This window comes from Strix aluco, chromosome 5 (assembly GCF_031877795.1).
Source record: "Strix aluco isolate bStrAlu1 chromosome 5, bStrAlu1.hap1, whole genome shotgun sequence".
Lineage (NCBI taxonomy): Eukaryota > Metazoa > Chordata > Aves > Strigiformes > Strigidae > Strix > Strix aluco.
In genome coordinates this window covers 39,541,309-39,558,784 of record NC_133935.1, presented here as the reverse complement: position 1 = coordinate 39,558,784, position 17,476 = coordinate 39,541,309, and the positions used below count along the sequence as shown (strand labels likewise).

Below are 17,476 nucleotides of genomic sequence, written 5' to 3'. Positions count from 1 at the left end.
CTGAGATGAACAGCACTTTTATTTATTTCGGTTACAAGACAGACAAGTAAACCTTACAACCAGAAAGGCAATGAAGGCCTCATGAGCTTAGTGATAACCATTTCATAATCTAGGCAACATGTTATGACTTCTTGAGATCACAAAGAAAGCATACCCCCTTCTTAAACAACTTTTGCTTATTTCTGTAAGGAAATTTCCTGTAAGAACAGCACATGGATGTTAACAGAATCAAGAGGGACCACCGATGTACAAAGCCTACATTCACCCTCCCACCCCCCTCAAAAGGCTTAAGTGTAGACTTTATTCCAAAAAAGGTAACACGCAATCATGATCACAGCTAGGAGAGAGGGAAAAAGTAAAGTCTGGTTTCAAATGAAGCCAAATTATCATGCATTAATGAAATTAAATGAAGATACTTTCTCACATGGCCATGTACTTTATGGGTAAAAAAACTTCTCCTCATTTTAAGCCAATGCTTATCTGACTTTTGTGGTAGGGAGAAAAAAGCTTACATAAAAACTAATCCCTCTAGGTAAGAGCTATGAGGTAAGGGAAGTGCTAGAAACATGGGAGAAATTACTATACAAAGTGTCAAGTGCAAACCCCCCTTGCCTAGAATTCAGTGTATTTACTTAAGTACAATAGAAGAGACTGAATTCAGGAGTGGTTGACAGTGGGATACAGTGCTACAGATTGAACACTAGCCACTAAAGGACAAACCCAAGCGTGTATGTATCCCACCACACGGGAAAGATACACTTGAGTTTCCAAACGGCTCATTTCTGCAGTTTGCTCTAGTATTATCTCCTCCCTCACTACTAACTTAACTCCTGCACTCCTTTGAAAGTACCCCTCTAAAAATCTCCAAAATTCTGGATTATTTGGCAAAAAAATTAACTTGCTATTTCAAAGAACACAGAGCTGGAAAAAGAAAGGAAAAAAAGGAGTTTACAACTCATCTCCTCAGTTGATTTTCTAAGCGTGAGGAAGAACAAGATCAAGTACTGTTCCATTGTCCTTCACTGTTTAAACAATACAGTTGAGGCAGACCGTAACTTCTTCAGTCAATCGTTAGCAGGTCAGTTTTGATGCATAAGATGTTAATCAACTGAAAAATGTATTTTCACCCATGCTATATGTCAGTTCTCAGTTTCCCCTCACTTAAGTGGTCAGGGATACATTTATTATGCAGTACTCACAGTAAGTCTTGGAATTTCAGGCAGACCTGTTCATTCCCAAGAAGTATCCTTTTGGCTCAGGGAAGACTTTTGAGTACCTGAGCTTACATTCATTCTGGAGGCAGCCACCGTGATTCCATTTACCCAAAGTACTATTTTTAGTGGGGCTGTTACCATCTTGAAACTGTAGTTTAAAGTTAAGCAGTAATACAAAAGAGTACTTTTCAGTGTTTCCAGTGAAGGAGCTGAGAAAAAAAAAATCTGTAAGAAACCATTGCTGCAATTTTATTTTAACAAAAGGGCAGATTTATTCATGTTTACAAACAAGTTTCAAAAACAAAAAGGAGAACATGTATGCTACCCACTAACAACCTTTCAAAATGCCAACAGCCCTCATGCTGCATGAAGGATTCTATAGATTAGAAAAAAATCACAGTTCCACTCACAGTTCACCAAGACAGCACTAAACTAACATGTTTAGACAAAAACAAAGGACTAAGATTCTGATGTATTTTGATTTAATCCATTTTGCCCGAGATAACAGAAATATTTCAAGCAAGTTCCATCACATATTGATGTCCTGCATTAAACAATCCTACTAAGTTCTGAACAAAAGTTATTCAGTAAGTTTCTCAAAATTTTTAAAAATTAAACAGTTGTTTCAAAACCATTAAGTAGTAAATGTATTTAAGAAACTAATTAGGACAGAGGCCATAACTTCATTAGAACACCACTGCTCATGTTTTTACAAAGCATTAGTGTTATCTATTTGGCTATTAGTATTAGCAATTTATCTACAATATTTAACAAGGTAAATTGCAGGCAAAATTTAGTACAGTTTCAATAGAAACACCCTTTTCCTGAAAATACAGCAGTATTTGAAGGACTAGTTTTTTTGTTGGTTTTTTTTTTTTCTTTGCATCATTTATAAGGAAGCTTCCCATCTATGAACAGGAACAAAAAAAGTATCTACAAACCTTGTAAACAGATCTGTATCATTTATAAACATAAATAATCCAAATTATTAACAGCCAACAGCAGAAATTAAAGTATCAATTCAATGATCCAGGGCTTCCTTGCCCTTCCCAGCCTTCCCCTCAGAAAAGGATCATGATAAACTAAAGCTCTGCTAACACACTGTTCAGGACCATTCTTAAGTACAACAGATGATCCACAGGTCACTTATGCTGAGTTACTGTTTATCTGTCAGAGTTCATTATTACTCCCACCCCCAGAAAAGCACCCTCCAGTCTGGCAGAAAGCTTTTTTTAAAAAAATAAATCTACATTCGTACAAGTGTGTCTTCTGTTGAAGTCCAAGACAAGAATATCATCTTGTCTATCATAATGCGTGAAGAGACCCAGTTTCAATTTCTTTACAATGCAGCTAGTGTGTTAACATTCAGCTTACAATCAGAGTGATGTTTCCAAACTATGTAGCGGGCTCCCTGGGGATGAAGAGGTAGCAGACTTGTTCATGTCTGTTGTAAGGTGAATTCCACTGTCAACCGCATTGTTATTTTTATTGGGAGAGGGTGGGGGAGTAGAGTTGCGTTTTGTTGGAGCATCATCTTCAGCATCAGTATCGTCAATAAGGGGAATATGAGGCTCGGAGTCTTCTATTCTAAACTCAGGATGCGTCATAAAATTGTGAATTGAACTTCGTGTCTCAGGTTTCTCTAGCCCCTCATACAAGGAGCTACGAAATGCATTCACCACTCGGATCTGTAAACAAAGAAAAAAAATGTTGTTAAAATGCTGCGGATTTACTGATAATGGCATGGTTCTTATGAGTTTGAATCCACAAACAGCTAGACATGAGTGAATCGAATTTGTATGTGATGCAGTGGAACTTGCAATAAACTGTAAAAAATGAAGAGCATTTCAGTAGAGCACTGCCAGTCTACACAGTAAGGAATAAAAATTGTAAGAGTACTGCAAAAAGCTGAAGGGCCTAAAAATTCAGATATGGCACTAGAATTGTTCAATTATTTGACATGGGCTAAGCATTTTTCAGAAGTGAGGCCAACAGTTATTTACTTGTTCACAAATTAAATAAATCTCAATGAGGGTTTTATTGAATACGGGGCGGGGGGGGTGGCAGAGGGTGAAGGAGGGGAGAGGCTGAAAATAAGTTAGAGGATAAAAGGGTTACTAATTCTCATGCTAGGAATTAGGATGTCAACTGACTATGAGAAAGCCAAGCAAGTGTAAGCCAATGTCACAATGACCGGACATTTACGAAGAGTCATGCAAAAAAGGATACCACTGTAACAGCTGTAAATATTCGAGTATATACCCATTTACCAGACTAGAGAAAGTTCCTTACTGAATAGTGCTTTGAAAACTTAAGATCAGAACTAGAAAGTTCAATACTGTATTGTACATCTAAGTAGCCACAACAGGTTGTAACTTTGAAGAGACTATTCAAGTAGCACAAAGTATGAGAAAAGCAGGTGATCAGCCTTTGCTTGAGTCTTCAATTTACATTGAATTCATGGACAAAATTCCCAGGATGAGTAATATTTCATTGTTTAACTAACATTTTTCAAATCAGAAAGCTAAGTTTACACAATTAATAAACAAACATTTCAGAGTGAAACTAGACAGAATAAAGTACAGCTTCTTTTTGCAAACTGTGCATGTCTAGGTTGACTTGAATTCAAGCTTTTCAAACTGTAATTTGAATGATCAAATCACCTGTGCGCACCCCCTTTCTCCTCCCACACCCACATTTTCCTGACCAACTACAGGAATTCAGGATTTGTTCTCAAACTGATAAAACAAATAAGGTTAGGCAGAAGTCAGTGATGCCTTCGTCCAACACTTTCGTCAAGATGCAGCTTCCCCTTTCTGTTAGCTTCCTATTCAGTTCTCAACATCTCTACTCTAGTCTCCAGCAAAGCGCAGCTTCAGTCCCAAAGCTCCTCTGTTGTACAGTAAGCAGCAGAGCAACTCTACAGTAAGCACGAACCTACTGTTACAGATAACAAGTCCAATTTAAAGATATTTATTTAGCACATCCAAGATTACTTGTTTCAAGCTGAGAAATACCTCACGACTATAGTGCTTCCATGGAGTTCCTTGATAGTAAAAATGAAGTGACTTTCAGGTGAAGGAACGAAGCTGGAAGGTCAAGCAGATCAAGAGCACAGACTTCAAAACAGCTAAAATACACCAAACCACCTCACTGTAAAGACAGAGAAGGGCTCCCCAAAAGCAATGCATTATGAAATTTGTTACCACAGAATCAATGCAAATGACAAAGTCTTACGTCCTGACTGTTCTTTGACCTCTAGAAACAGCACTGTTCTCCCACCCCTACCCCCTCAAAGCGCTTGCACAAATAATTTTACTCAAAAGCTATCATGTCCCTATTTTTATCCTTACAGGTACCTGGCTGAGCCCCATTAACCATGGCGGGGGGCACACACACAAGAGGGAGGACATAACTACCAATAAAGGGAGGACAGGGAACAGCATAAATGTACTTGAGAAGTAAAAGATTACAACAGCAACTAGAACTTTACTGTTCATCACATGATAAAAAATGAGCATGCTGTTAGGGAGCTGGCATGTTGCATGAGCTTTAAACAAGTCCAGCAGTCTGCATAAACTGTCTCGGCACTTATCAAGAAAATCAGCAGTGACAATGCCAAGCTAAAAGTTTGCTATGCCTTTATCTGGCATGTTGCATCCCACAGTGCCACTGATATATGTGGTAAAATTAAATATGACTGCCTCATGGGACTGGTTTTCCATTGCTTACAGATAGTAAGTTTGAACAAGAAGTAATGGAAAACAACTTTTGACTTAACAGGACAGCTGTAATTATCATAGGAATATAAGCATACCCACAATAAAGGCTTGATTCCCATGCAGAATGCATACTAAACAAGTGGTGTAGACACTCCTATGAACCCAGGACACTTAGAGTCCTGGCAGAAAACAGACTATCAGCATTTTAAGTTATACTTAAAAAGGGAAAATCTAGTGTTTTGAAGGCTTATTTTCAACTACTCAAGATAATTAGATGAGAAGTAACTAAATAAAATGCATAATTGAAGAACAAAGACTATTTGTGTAATTTATACTGTCATCATATTAGTACCAGAATAACAATGAATGGAGTAAGCCCTCCAAATCCTCCTAGCCAGATGGCTGCTTAAGAGTTGCAAACTCACTTCATAGGAACAGCTGAACTATTTTCCAAACAGCTCCAAAAGAGAGACACAGTGAAATAACACATCTGCTTGCCATTAAATCATATTAGTTATCAAAAGTTGTTCTCCTGAAGGGTGTAGAAGAAGACTGTACTACTTAGGGAGGATCAAAAACTAGTTCTCTGCTACTGTAGCTCTGTATCTGCATTGGTCATTTGATGCAATGAGATGCTGTAATGCCCATTAGATTCTGCTCAAATGGCAGCATGGCATGAAGTTGCTCTCTAGAGAATTCTGAATGTCTAATTAATACTCTTGAGTGTAGTTAGGGATACAGGTTACCAATTAGCATTTTAACTAGGAGATGCAATCCTGTGTATCGTTACTGTTAAGTCTACTTTTCATTTCATGTTCTTGAGGCATGCGAATTTGTGAGCTGAGCTGCTCAATACTAATGCAAGGTAGGGAAATATCTGTCTCACCAATGGAGAACAAGTACAGAGGTAAATACTTGTGCAAGCTCACACAGGAATTCTGCCCAAGCCAAAAAAAAAAAAAAAAAATCAGAAGAGAACATTTCATTTAAGACAGCTCCTGAAATTAAGGGTCTTCATCCATCTGGTAATCTGAAAGTTTAAAAAGCAAGGGGGAAAAAGAAGCCCTCTCAGAGTTATTAAAAAAAAAAAAACCCAATTATTTAACCAGGCTCTAGGAAGTTAGAGAAGTTAAACATATATTATATAATTAAGATGGAAAACTCTTTCAACAATAGGTATTGGCTATCAGTATTCAAGTACAACTGTTATGCATCTTCAGGCTCCAGAGTTTAAGCCTACATACACGAGCAATTAAATCTCTAGCCTCTACAGAGAGGAAGGCTGAAACTGAAATGCCACTTAGAGCACAATATAGAGGGCAGAATTAAGGTGAGACAAACTTTACTTTCACTGATGGCTTATGAACTGCTGCCAGAAGAACCTAGAGAGGAAAAAAACCCCTTCAGTTTTGAATGAGTTTCACCATTCAATGCTTAAACCTTCTTTTCCTTTTTATGTTAGCTAATTAAAAGTTTCTTCTGACTTGTACACGTTTAGAAGCCTTGTTTCACCACTTGAATCCTGATGTTGAGAAAGTTGTGTTATTCAGTAAAAATTGTCCCACAAAAGCAGAGATTCAGAAGTTCTTTACAGGCTACAAAGAAAATGCATTTAGTGCTTCATGTTCTAACTACATTGATATTTTTAACACACCATTTGCTTTCCCATCAGCTTGTTTACCTTCAGTATCATTTGGGCTGCAGTGCAAGGCATCTATTTTTGTTGACCTGGGTCCATGATTATACAGTTAATTCACTTATTCAAGGTAAGTCACCCTAAGAGGCATATACTCGAAAATTTACAACAGTTTTCCCGTTTTATCTTAAACATCCCTCTGTACACAAATGGATGAAGGCACAGGATGTGCAGGCTCACAGCTTTCACATTAAAGTCTTTTGTTGAAACTGTTCCACCTGTTCTCAGCCCTCTAAGAAAAAAAAGTCTTGAGGACTCCACTTTGTGGAAGAGCTCTATAAAAGCCTGAACGATGATTTTAAGTACTAAGGAGAAAATGAGAAACGTTAGGTACGTGAATTAGGAAATGTTAATTTCATGCACTTTAGGAACACACACTCACACCCCACAGTAGTAGAAGCAGTAGTAGAGGAAAACACTACATGTGTAGGGGTAGAAATATTTGTTACATCATGGTGCTGGCTGGCGATGGAGGGTTGCCGCCTTAGAGCCCCCTGAATGGTACTTCCACTCTGGAAAGCATTCACTACATCCATCTGCAAGGAATCAGAGATTGTGACAGCTTGCTCAGCAAGAGAGAGAGAGAACAAGAGAAAGGACCATCCCATCTATAACACACAAAAAGTAAAGAAAAAAGGCACTTTTTTTAATAGAGTAGATACACAGGCAAGAGTTGTATTGAAGAAAATGGAGGACCCTGAGGGATTACACATCCATCCATACCCCCTTTTGACAGTCTCAGTCACACCAGTTAGAACTGCCGCCTTAAAGGACTGGAGATGGAGAGATTTCCCTCATAACACCCACTGCATCCTACCTTTTTCAAGACCATACCTGAGTTTGTATCCTGTTTAGGCCCCTAAACCACAAGATCTGACCACGACGTAATTCTCTCTCAGCGTGATCGATCTCCTCTACATCTTCTGCTAGTTCTTCTTCAGGAATCTCTTCCTTTTGTGTTCCATGACCAGCTTCTTTAAGGAATTTCAGACGGCTGGTTGGAATTGTTGAAATCAACTAACAGTGAATGAAAAATATGAAATCAGTATTACTCTTTTTAAAAAAAAAAAAAAACACAAATGCAATACCAGACTTCAGGCTTAACATAATATCCTGCATACAACTAGCAAAGTTGAAAAAACAAATTATGTAAATGGGATAAGTACATCAATGTAGAGTGATCACTCCAGCTGAATAGCTGCAAAGCTGTGAATATCCTTATCACCTCAACTGAGGTGTGAAATTAAACTTAGACTACAAACCTAGAAAACAAGACATCCTTGCTAGGGACAAAATAATTCCACTTTAACATTACTTGACTATGCCAGGAACGAGCAGTGCTGCAGCTACAAGAGCCATTAATTCTGTAGATTGTGCTTGTATCTAGAGCTTTCAGCCCTCCACCAGTTTGATGAGTGTAATGTGTTACCTCAAGTGAGAACTACATCATTTAAAGTAGCCATAGCTAATTCAGAAATACAGAATAGACATGCATTTTTTTGTGACCTGGAAGGTATCAATCCATTTGCAAGGTGAGTGTTATTTCCAAAACCCTCAATCCCAAACTGTTATTTTGCTACTTGGTATACACTAGTTCACCTAACAAACTAAACAAAAGAGCTACACATGGCTGTTGCAGCTTTCCTTTTCATCTCCACCTTCAGGGCTACTCTGGTGAACTATGTAGTTAAGGGGAGTCATCTTTTGGTATGTCCCACCTAGCAGATCCAGAGCAGTTCCAAGACTGCTTTCCTTGCTCATGACAAACCTAGAAGACCATTTCAGCAGCTGCAGAGGAAAAAGACTGCTCCAAAAGCAAGATAAACAACCTTCATGCTGAAATTGCTACTGTGAATGCTCCCAGATCACACTTCAATTTCTACTATTCTCAGTAAGTCAAAACCTCTTTGACTTTAATGAGATGCTAGAGCAGCATGAACTGCAGCAGGGAAGGTTTGCCCTTGCAAGACACTTTGGGTCAAAGGTATTTCAAGCCATCTCAATTCTCTTCTAGGCTACTTTTAAACCTCAGAGTGTCTCTATTTGATTTTCTTAAATAATTAATTTTGAGAAGCTTATTAAAAAGCTTACAGTCACTTTTAGAATATGCGTTTATGTATGTCTTTACAACTAAAATTCACCCTACCAATTTTATACTGAAACCTGAAGTGTCCTTTACAAAATGAAAGGAAAGAAACTGTAATGGAAAACTCTTCATGTGGTATGAAAAGTTTAGACAACTATGTCATTAAATAATGGAAAACTCCATAGGCTCTAAAGTTTCATGTAAATAAGCTTGCTGCTTACAAGCACTGTTGTGCATGCAATAATAATGAAACCTAAGGGGGGGCGGGGGGGTAAAAATCAAAATGCAATAGCTTAGTAGGTAGGAGAACTTTCCAATTATTTCATAATTATGCAAATAACTATTAAAGAGAAAGCTGTTTTGAGTTTTGCTGCATTTCTTGCTACACCAGGAAGCTTTTAAACCAAGAAAATACTAGCAAGTTTAACAATTCTGATTTTTCAAGGAAACTGTTCAACACTAAGTTCAGTATCTTTCAACATTAACATGTTCATTGCATCTGTATTCTCACAGAACTTCTAGTACTTACCTGGCTAAAGATATGATTTCATATTTACAAGGTAACTACAGCTGCTTCTAGTTAAAAGTTACTAAACATAAAATAGCCATAGTATCTAGTTATGAAATGTAACTAGTTGACCAAGTCAGAGTAAGGAATATCCAACTAAGGACTTCCTAGCTATTGAACTAGTCAATTTTAATCAGTATTTACTGTTAATATCCATATATTCATATAGTTCACTTGAAAGATCTGAATGCTAAAGATAGCGTATTTCTATCTTCCATGTAAAGTATTCTAATGAAAGTAGATATTTGGCATTTTGAAAAAGCTAGTTTACCTGGCCCCAGAGTAGTGTTCCCATGCCCAGGAAAATGGACCACAGCCACTGTTCAATTGAGAGTTCTGAGCAACTGAAAGGCTTCCCACCAAACTGCACAATAATTATCTGTGAAGAGCAACATCATTAAACAACATGTATCAGTGGCCTGTTACTAGAAAATTCCCTAAAGCTTCAAGATCACTACAGACAACTCTGTATTGGAACATAGGATTTCCTGTCTTAGTAAACATACACTTCCACTGTCTCAGCAGTTTGAGCAAGTTTCCAAAGCTAAGCCATCTTCTTACACTTGTTAATATTTCAAGAACTACCCATTTATTCTTTAAACGTCACACTCACAAAAACCTGTTGACTACATTTTGCTTGCAGTTCTTCCCCTTCATTTCATAATTGCAACATGTATGCAATGCTATAACTTTAGTGATTATTCATCATATGAACACCCATCTCAGAACCAAGTTGATTGATAACCTTCTATTAATACAAGCTGTAGATCCACAATACATGAAACCTTTCAGAAATAGTTCAACAGAATATTACTATGTATCCCATCAGTGTTAAATGTCAGACTTCAAATCATCACAGTGTGATATCTATGTGGTATGTCTTAGGGGGAGGGTGCAGAGCTCAAAAGCTAAATTAAATGAGCTCCTACTGACTTACCTATTACAATAAGCTGTACAGGCCCTAATGAGCAAGGTATCCCTCTGCATAGGAATTATATGCATGAAAGTCTGCCCTGGAGAATCAACAATTCAAGTAGCAGGGCAGGTGTGAAAAGGAGACAGTATTGACCATTAAGTAGGACACCTGACAGCTGAAAACCCTAAGAGTATCTTCTTTTATCAACACAGAATAAAACACTGAGATGACAACTCGGGAGTTACTTATCTGGGAAAACATTCAGTCTGCCAAGTTTATAAAGGGAACACAGTTGCAGTCAGGAGTAATTTCTACATATTTGTCTTTGTTGCACAACAGTCAGCCTGCTGCATATGCAACCCAGAAAAATTAAGAGTAGCTTCTGAAGAAGTGTCATCTAAAAAAACCTAAACCTGGGAAAATAAGTGAACTAACTTTATGTGAAGCAGAGGTGCATACATTTGCATTGCCTGAACCGCTATGAATTTGGTTGACTTCAATGGAATCCCAAGTCTAAGGAGAAGCTTAAGGCACAGGTTATATCTTAAGTCTGAAATAAGTCAAAATGAGAAAGACTTCTGAGAAAAAGTAGTATACTGATTTATTGGATATTTCTTCTGATGAATTAAAAGGCCATTTAGAAGGTGAAACTATTTCTTATAAACTATTTGCTTTAGATTCAATTTTGACTTGGTGTTTCTCAACACCAGTGTGTAACCTAATCAGTTTCAGATAATTTCATTTCATTTGTTAGGAAATACTGAGTTAACTAATTAGCTTTTACAGATCTGCCTACATGCACCAACAGAACGTCCCTAGACATCAATGTTCTTCACATAAAATAGCAGCATCTATATACAGATAACAGATTTCTGCATCAGGAAGATAAAAACTTATACTTAAGTTTCTAAAGCTTGTTCATGTCCTAATCTCATTAAGAAGATATCAGAAGTTTTAACTTTATTGTTTAAGTAGGTTCTTGTTCAGATGCACAGGCAGATACTAAGAGGAAGAGTTCTAGGGGGGGGGGGGGGGGGGGGGGTGTGCAGAGAAACATACAACTTCATATTTTGTCAAGAGACTAGAACACTAAGATCAAATTGAAGAACTACAAAATTCGAAAGGTAAATACAAGTACTTCTATATTCCAATTTTACCAATTTCAAAGAGGTCTTACCTGAAAACCCTGTCAAGCAGAGCTTCCAAGTGATTTATAGCGTGTTTGATACTGAAGGTTTTTCACATTCCAGAAGTGAAATGCCTGGCACTAGTTGATTGGTATTTCCAATGTAAGCAAGTACATCAGTGTATTAAGTGCACTTTCCCCTCACCCTCCAAGAATTTATTTACTTACCTGCACAACAAATGTCCCCAGAACAATAGAACAGAAGATAGCGTTGTTAAAGATTCCTTCAAAAACATTTCTTTCACCATGAATTTTTCGGGCATTAATTTCATTAAAAAGCTGCATCATCACAAACGTATTAAATACAATAGTATAATGCTCTGAGGGAGGAGCATGAAGAGGTGCATTTCTTCCACTATCGATATCAAAAATTCTCTCACCTGTGTACAAAAGGCATTTATCAGCAGCTTAATTGGCATCTTTACACACACACACTAAAGAACCACCCCACTAATTTTAAGATCACATCTCTGTACAACTTCTAGAATAACTCTGTAAAGCCTAAGTATTCTTACCAGCAAAGAGGAGTGTGAAGACCACTACAAGTTGGTAGAATGCATGACCCAAAATGTTCTTCATCATTGTACGAGAAATCAAAGGTTTGTTTCTACCATAAGGCTTTCGCAACAGAAGAGCTTCAGTGGGTGGTTCTGTTGCCAGGGCAAGAGAAGCTAATGTGTCCATTATGAGATTTACCCACAGCATCTGCACAGCTTTAAGCGGAGAATCCTATAAAGATAGATATATAAACCCTCCAATATAAGTGAACAAATTGTGGCTATTAAAGGCATATATTATACAACATGGGCGTGTTCTGAAGAGCATTATGTTCTTTGGACTAGTATTTAACTGGAAGTTTGAACTGAAGAGTTAATCACTCATGACATTTTTCAACCTTTATTAGCTGAAACAATCCACCACCAGTACGTACTTGTGTTATGCATGCTCCTGTAAAAGCAACAATTACTGCTACTACATTGACAGTAAGCTGGAACTGAAGAAATTTGGAGATGCTGTCATACACGTTTCGTCCCCACATAACTGCTTTAACAATACTTGTGAAGTTGTCATCTGTAAGGATAATATCAGAAGCTTCTTTAGCTACATCTGTTCCAGCAATACCCTGGAAGAAAAGAAAAACACTATAACAAGATGCAGTGTCTTATGTAATTAAAGCTATTATTATATCCTTGGTGCATTCGCTTTGATGCACCATGTCTGAAGGACTATTTTATTGTAAGCACCTAACGTTCTTCTGAATCAAGTTCTGCTTGCAAGTTCTACTCAAGCATGGGGAAAAGTAAACAAACAAACAAGGTAATGGTGCCTTTATTTTAAAGACCTTAATAAAAATCCTCAAGTTGATGATAAAGACACTAAGTTCTCCCAAAGAAATGTTACTGAACCCTGTACAAGTTAAAGGCCACCAGATGGTGCAGTACTACAGTTTAGACTATGTCCTAATGAGTTTGCTATATTGATTCCAGCAGTAGGGCAATGCATGCCTTCATAACACATTAGAATAATACACATTACCAAAACCCTTTTGCAGAAGAGCACTGGCATTAAACAGTAGAATATGCAGTGTCATTGTATATAAATAACATTCTTAAGTGTTAAGCACCTGTAGTCTCCTACAGTATCCAAACAGTTAAGCTGAGTTCTATGTTAACACCTGCTTCAAGGATATTTATTTTCCTTTTGGCATTTCAAAAAACACTAACTCAACAGCAAATTTAATGATCCTTATTCTCCATACCTTATTTTGTCAGGGAACTGAGTCACCTGCACAGCTATGCGTACACCTTATATAGTAGATGGTATATTTTAAGTGCTATTTAGATCAGCAGTTACAGAAATTCGTTTCTTGCACAGATGAACATAGAGAGCAACTGCAGGAAACATTTAAGTTCTGGAAGATGAAAATAAATCTGCCCCTGACAGTGCCAACTACAGCAGCTATACAACAATAGCAGAAAACAGATACTCGTTAAAATCAGACTGTTACAGTCTGGATAACATTCCATGTGTAGCTGTCAAATTTCTAAGTTATGCTTTTGAAAAATGTTCCTTAAGAATGACACGAAAGCTCTCCCTCTTCCCATTTTTTCCTTCAAGATTAGCATCTGAGCCAATGCATCTGCATGTAGTGTAGGAGTGTGGTCCTTTTTTTTTTTCTTCAAATGCTTCATAATGAGTTTTTAAAGACTAAAGTGACCTACTAGCACCAAACTGTACCTTTTCAACTTAAGACCAAGGAGGAATCTTGAGGCAAGAGGAAGCTTGAGGAATCTAGCTTACAGTGTTTCAAAAGAGACAGAAGAAAGCCGAAGCCTACATACTTAAGGCACAAGCGTTTCTAGTATTAGCACTTAACACCAAGACTTGGTTTGGCTACCATTTGAAAGGGTAGTTGAGAATGTAAATTGAAAAAGCCAAGTAATCTAAGGAACCATCTAGACAAATGCAGATCCTAGATTGTCATAAAACACTGTTACTTCAGTTGTACTAGAGAGGTCTCTTAGTATAGCCTCCAAAGCCATTTTAAACATCAACTGGCAGTCTCTCTCATTATAGTCTCCCTGTTCCTATGCATCATTTCATGGAAAACAGATTCCATGTCATGTATAAACTTTACGCAATCAACATAGTTTGCTATTTATCACCTAAAGTCATTTTGCCTTATGTTGAAGAGATCTCACTTCAGAGCTCTTCAGTATCAGTAATTCTGTTCCTACATTTTGCAACAAGCCTTTGTGTAAAAAGGTTTTGATTTGCAAGTGACTAGGGACCTGCATTTAAATTTTATTCAATAGCAAATGCCACAAGGACATTTTCCATCAAATAAAAGCATGGTTAAGTTGGAAGATTGAGGAAGGAGGAAAAAGTAATTGGTATTAAGTGTAAGAGATGTTGACTCCATTAGCTTAGTTGTATATTAGGCTCATGAAACAAGCAAGGTTGTTTAATCTTCTTTTAAATAATTTTATAAGTTATTTTATCAGAATAGGTCTCAAAATACTGAAGATTAAAAAAATAATAAAAAAAGTCATACCATAGCAAATCCAACATCTGCCTTCTTCAGAGCTGGACCATCATTGGTACCATCACCAGTTACTGCTACAACTTGCCTCTGCTCAAAGATAGTGCTGTCAATTATACCTAAAATAGAATGACATCTCAGTGTTACAGTTCAAAATTGACAACACAGCAGATTTAACCTGAAAGAAACCCAGTTTTTGTCTTCCTCAGAGTCAACAGATAGTTCTAGTTAGCTCCATTTCTCAAGCAGAAAACAAAACAAAAAAATCAGCTGGCAAATGAAGACACCATCATAGGCATTTCCTACTGCTCAGTCCTAGATTTTTTCAGAAGCAGAAAAAAAAAAATCTAGCTTTACTTCGAAGGTCAGATAGTTTTTACTTACCTTTTACTAGAGTGTGTTTGTCAGTGGGAGAAGATCTTGCAAGAACACGAAGCTTTGGCCAAATTTTATCTATTCGCTCTTGCTCTATCTGCAAAAAGAGCATTGGTTGTATTTTACAGTTAGACTTACAATATCTTCTGATCTACTTTACATAGTCAGTATGCTTACCTCTCCTTTTTCATTGCGTATTCTCCTGTTAAAGTCTTTGCCCTCCAAACACAGGAAGTCTTCACCAGGATTCAGAATACCACATTTTAATGCAATAGCACGAGCAGTGTTAATGTTATCACCAGTGACCATGCGTACAGTTATGCCTGCACGTTGACACTTTTTTATTGCATCAGGTACCTGTAAGCAAAAAAACCCCACAGGCTCAGAGACTGTACATTAGCTGAATAAATCCAGACATGTGAGTGAAATGAATGTTTTTGGCTCAATCCAAGATAACTCTTATTTTATAAATCAAGACTGTTGTTATCGAACACTTAAAAAAAAAAGTTAAGTGGATTGCCACAATTCTTTTCCTGAAAAACACACAAATGGCAATTCTGGCAAAGGGCTTTTTTGCTATGTCATGTCCCCTCCCACCCACCTTAATTTTTCAGATACTGCAGTATTCAGAAATACCACAGAAACCCTCATGACATACTAGACTGTAGTATTCAAAGGTACTGAGTACTAGCTCTTCATTTATGATTATGCAAAATAAATTACAGCTCCACTACTTCACCCATGACTTTCAACGTGAAGTGATGATAGTGCAGATGAGACTGGAGTTCCACTTACACTGGCATAAAAGTTTTCACTATTGAAAAATACTGCCCTCCTTAGACCTCAACCACAAAGCCACACTTACCTCAGTTCTCAGGTGACAAACCCTCCTCTCCATCATTCCCCATGAGAAGCTGGCAACAAGCACAACGGCTAATATTATCCTAAACAATACTCCTAATATTCCAAGTGGTAAAAAAATGACAAGTTGTTCTATCTACTGAGACTCTGCACAGGAAGCACCTTAAGTCATTAATTTGTATAGAGCTTCAGTAACACAGTATAAATGACATTAAGAAGTTTTAATCTGCTTTTATAGCTCCATTAACTTTCCCCCCAAGAAATTACATTTCTGTTTATCAACTACACTTAAGTCATACAATAGCAATTCAGTTTCTTGTACTCTTTGCATCACAAACAACATGAATCAAGCTCTGTAGTAACCGAATCACTGCAGTTTAGTCAGTGACCCTACCTCAGGTCTCACAGGATCTTCAATCCCAACAACAGCAATGCATGTCAGACCAGTAACAATATCATTTTCATTGTCCCATTCCGGCTCAGGTTCCCCTGCTGGGAAGTCTCTGAATGCCAGGCAGATGGTTCTGAGCCCTTCAGAAGCCATTGGCTCAATTACAGTTTTCACGATATCATCGCGGTCCCTAGGTCTAAATACCTTTGGTTCTCCATTAGCACTCAGTATTTTGAAGCACCTGAAAAGGAAGGTTTAAAGAGTTATCAAATCCTAACCAGAAATTCAGCCCATTCAGTGGCTTATGAGTCACCTCCAGTAAGTTTCCACAAGCTTTGTTTTCACTAGACACGCACACACAAAGCAAGCCAGTAGCAGCACCTCTTAAGGAAATCTTCTCCATATGAACTTAATCTCTTCCCAACTGCAAAACACACTAGCTGTAGAAAGTAACAGCCAGTCATCCTATGATGAAAATAAAGCCCAATGAATTCAAGACACAAACATTAGTTATCTCCCAGATGTATCCATTTCTCCATTGTATGTACACAGACTGGTGTCTGCACTGGTTGAATCAGTCAATCCAGTTTTAAGTTCAACAGAATAATCCTACCTTGTTAACAGTTATACAAGTCTCAGAAGTATGCTTCCAGAACATGCATGTGGTGTCGTTAACAGCTGTAAGCACTAAACTTACAGCACTAAAAGCAAACTCCGGTACTGCTAAAGATTAGTAAAGTTTGTGTCCCCCCAGTCTAAGTGCAGAGAATTCAGAGAGCATTTGGCATAGAGTTCTTAATATGAAGTATTAAAAACAAATATTTAAATCTGATTTAAATGTTTGTATAAGAGACTAGATTCAACACTATGTACACCCTAGCATTTCAACACATGCTCTTTTAGTTACGTTTCTTCATGCCAAAGATGCCTCTGCTTTCAAAGACAGCGTACATACTTTACCAATACTGATACCATGAATAACACTACCGAATTTTTTGAAGAAGGAATTTAGTCTTGTTCCTCTGCATCTTTAGAAAAATTTTGCCATAAAGCAATGCCATAAGCATTTGTTTCACAAATCAGTATTAATGTGGCACTGAAAAAAATATAAGAATTTATGACTTTAAAATATCGAGTTCAGACCTGGCAGATCTGCTAAAATGACTACTGTTACATTTAAGTGTTTAGTCCAAGGGTTTAGGGAATTCCTAGGTACAATACACAGAAAACAGTTTCCACTTCAGCCAGCAACTGAAAATGAAGCAGTCCCTTAAAGCTTCATAATATTCATCAAAAATGAAATTTAAGGTTTATCTGAATTGCCTGATTTTGGTTATCTGTTCAAATGTCAGCAACCACTAAGGATACCTTGCGTTACCTGCAGTCACAGGTTTGTGATAAATTCACAGCATTCCAAG

At 37.4% G+C, this 17,476-nt stretch overlaps 1 protein-coding gene across 8 annotated transcripts in view; it reads right to left on the bottom strand.

The window, feature by feature from the left end:
* ATP2B1 (ATPase plasma membrane Ca2+ transporting 1) overlaps positions 1 to 17,476 on the bottom strand; it is a 63,631-nt gene continuing 46,155 nt past the window's right edge. For 6 of the 8 annotated variants that reach the window (XM_074827083.1, XM_074827085.1, XM_074827087.1 and 3 more), the window contains exons 12-22: positions 16,062 to 16,299; positions 14,984 to 15,163; positions 14,816 to 14,903; positions 14,444 to 14,550; positions 12,320 to 12,511; positions 11,904 to 12,117; positions 11,557 to 11,768; positions 9,558 to 9,665; positions 7,467 to 7,649; positions 7,082 to 7,168; positions 1 to 2,902 (exon numbers count right to left, since the gene is read on the bottom strand). In XM_074827083.1, the coding sequence (XP_074683184.1) occupies positions 2,591 to 2,902; positions 7,082 to 7,168; positions 7,467 to 7,649; positions 9,558 to 9,665; positions 11,557 to 11,768; positions 11,904 to 12,117; positions 12,320 to 12,511; positions 14,444 to 14,550; positions 14,816 to 14,903; positions 14,984 to 15,163; positions 16,062 to 16,299 (1,921 nt within the window). In that variant the 3' untranslated portion in view covers positions 1 to 2,590. Of the gene's footprint in view, positions 2,903 to 7,016; positions 7,169 to 7,466; positions 7,650 to 9,557; positions 9,666 to 11,556; positions 11,769 to 11,903; positions 12,118 to 12,319; positions 12,512 to 14,443; positions 14,551 to 14,815; positions 14,904 to 14,983; positions 15,164 to 16,061; positions 16,300 to 17,476 lie in introns of all 8 variants that reach the window. The other 2 variants (XM_074827089.1, XM_074827088.1) reach the window with 2 other exon arrangements.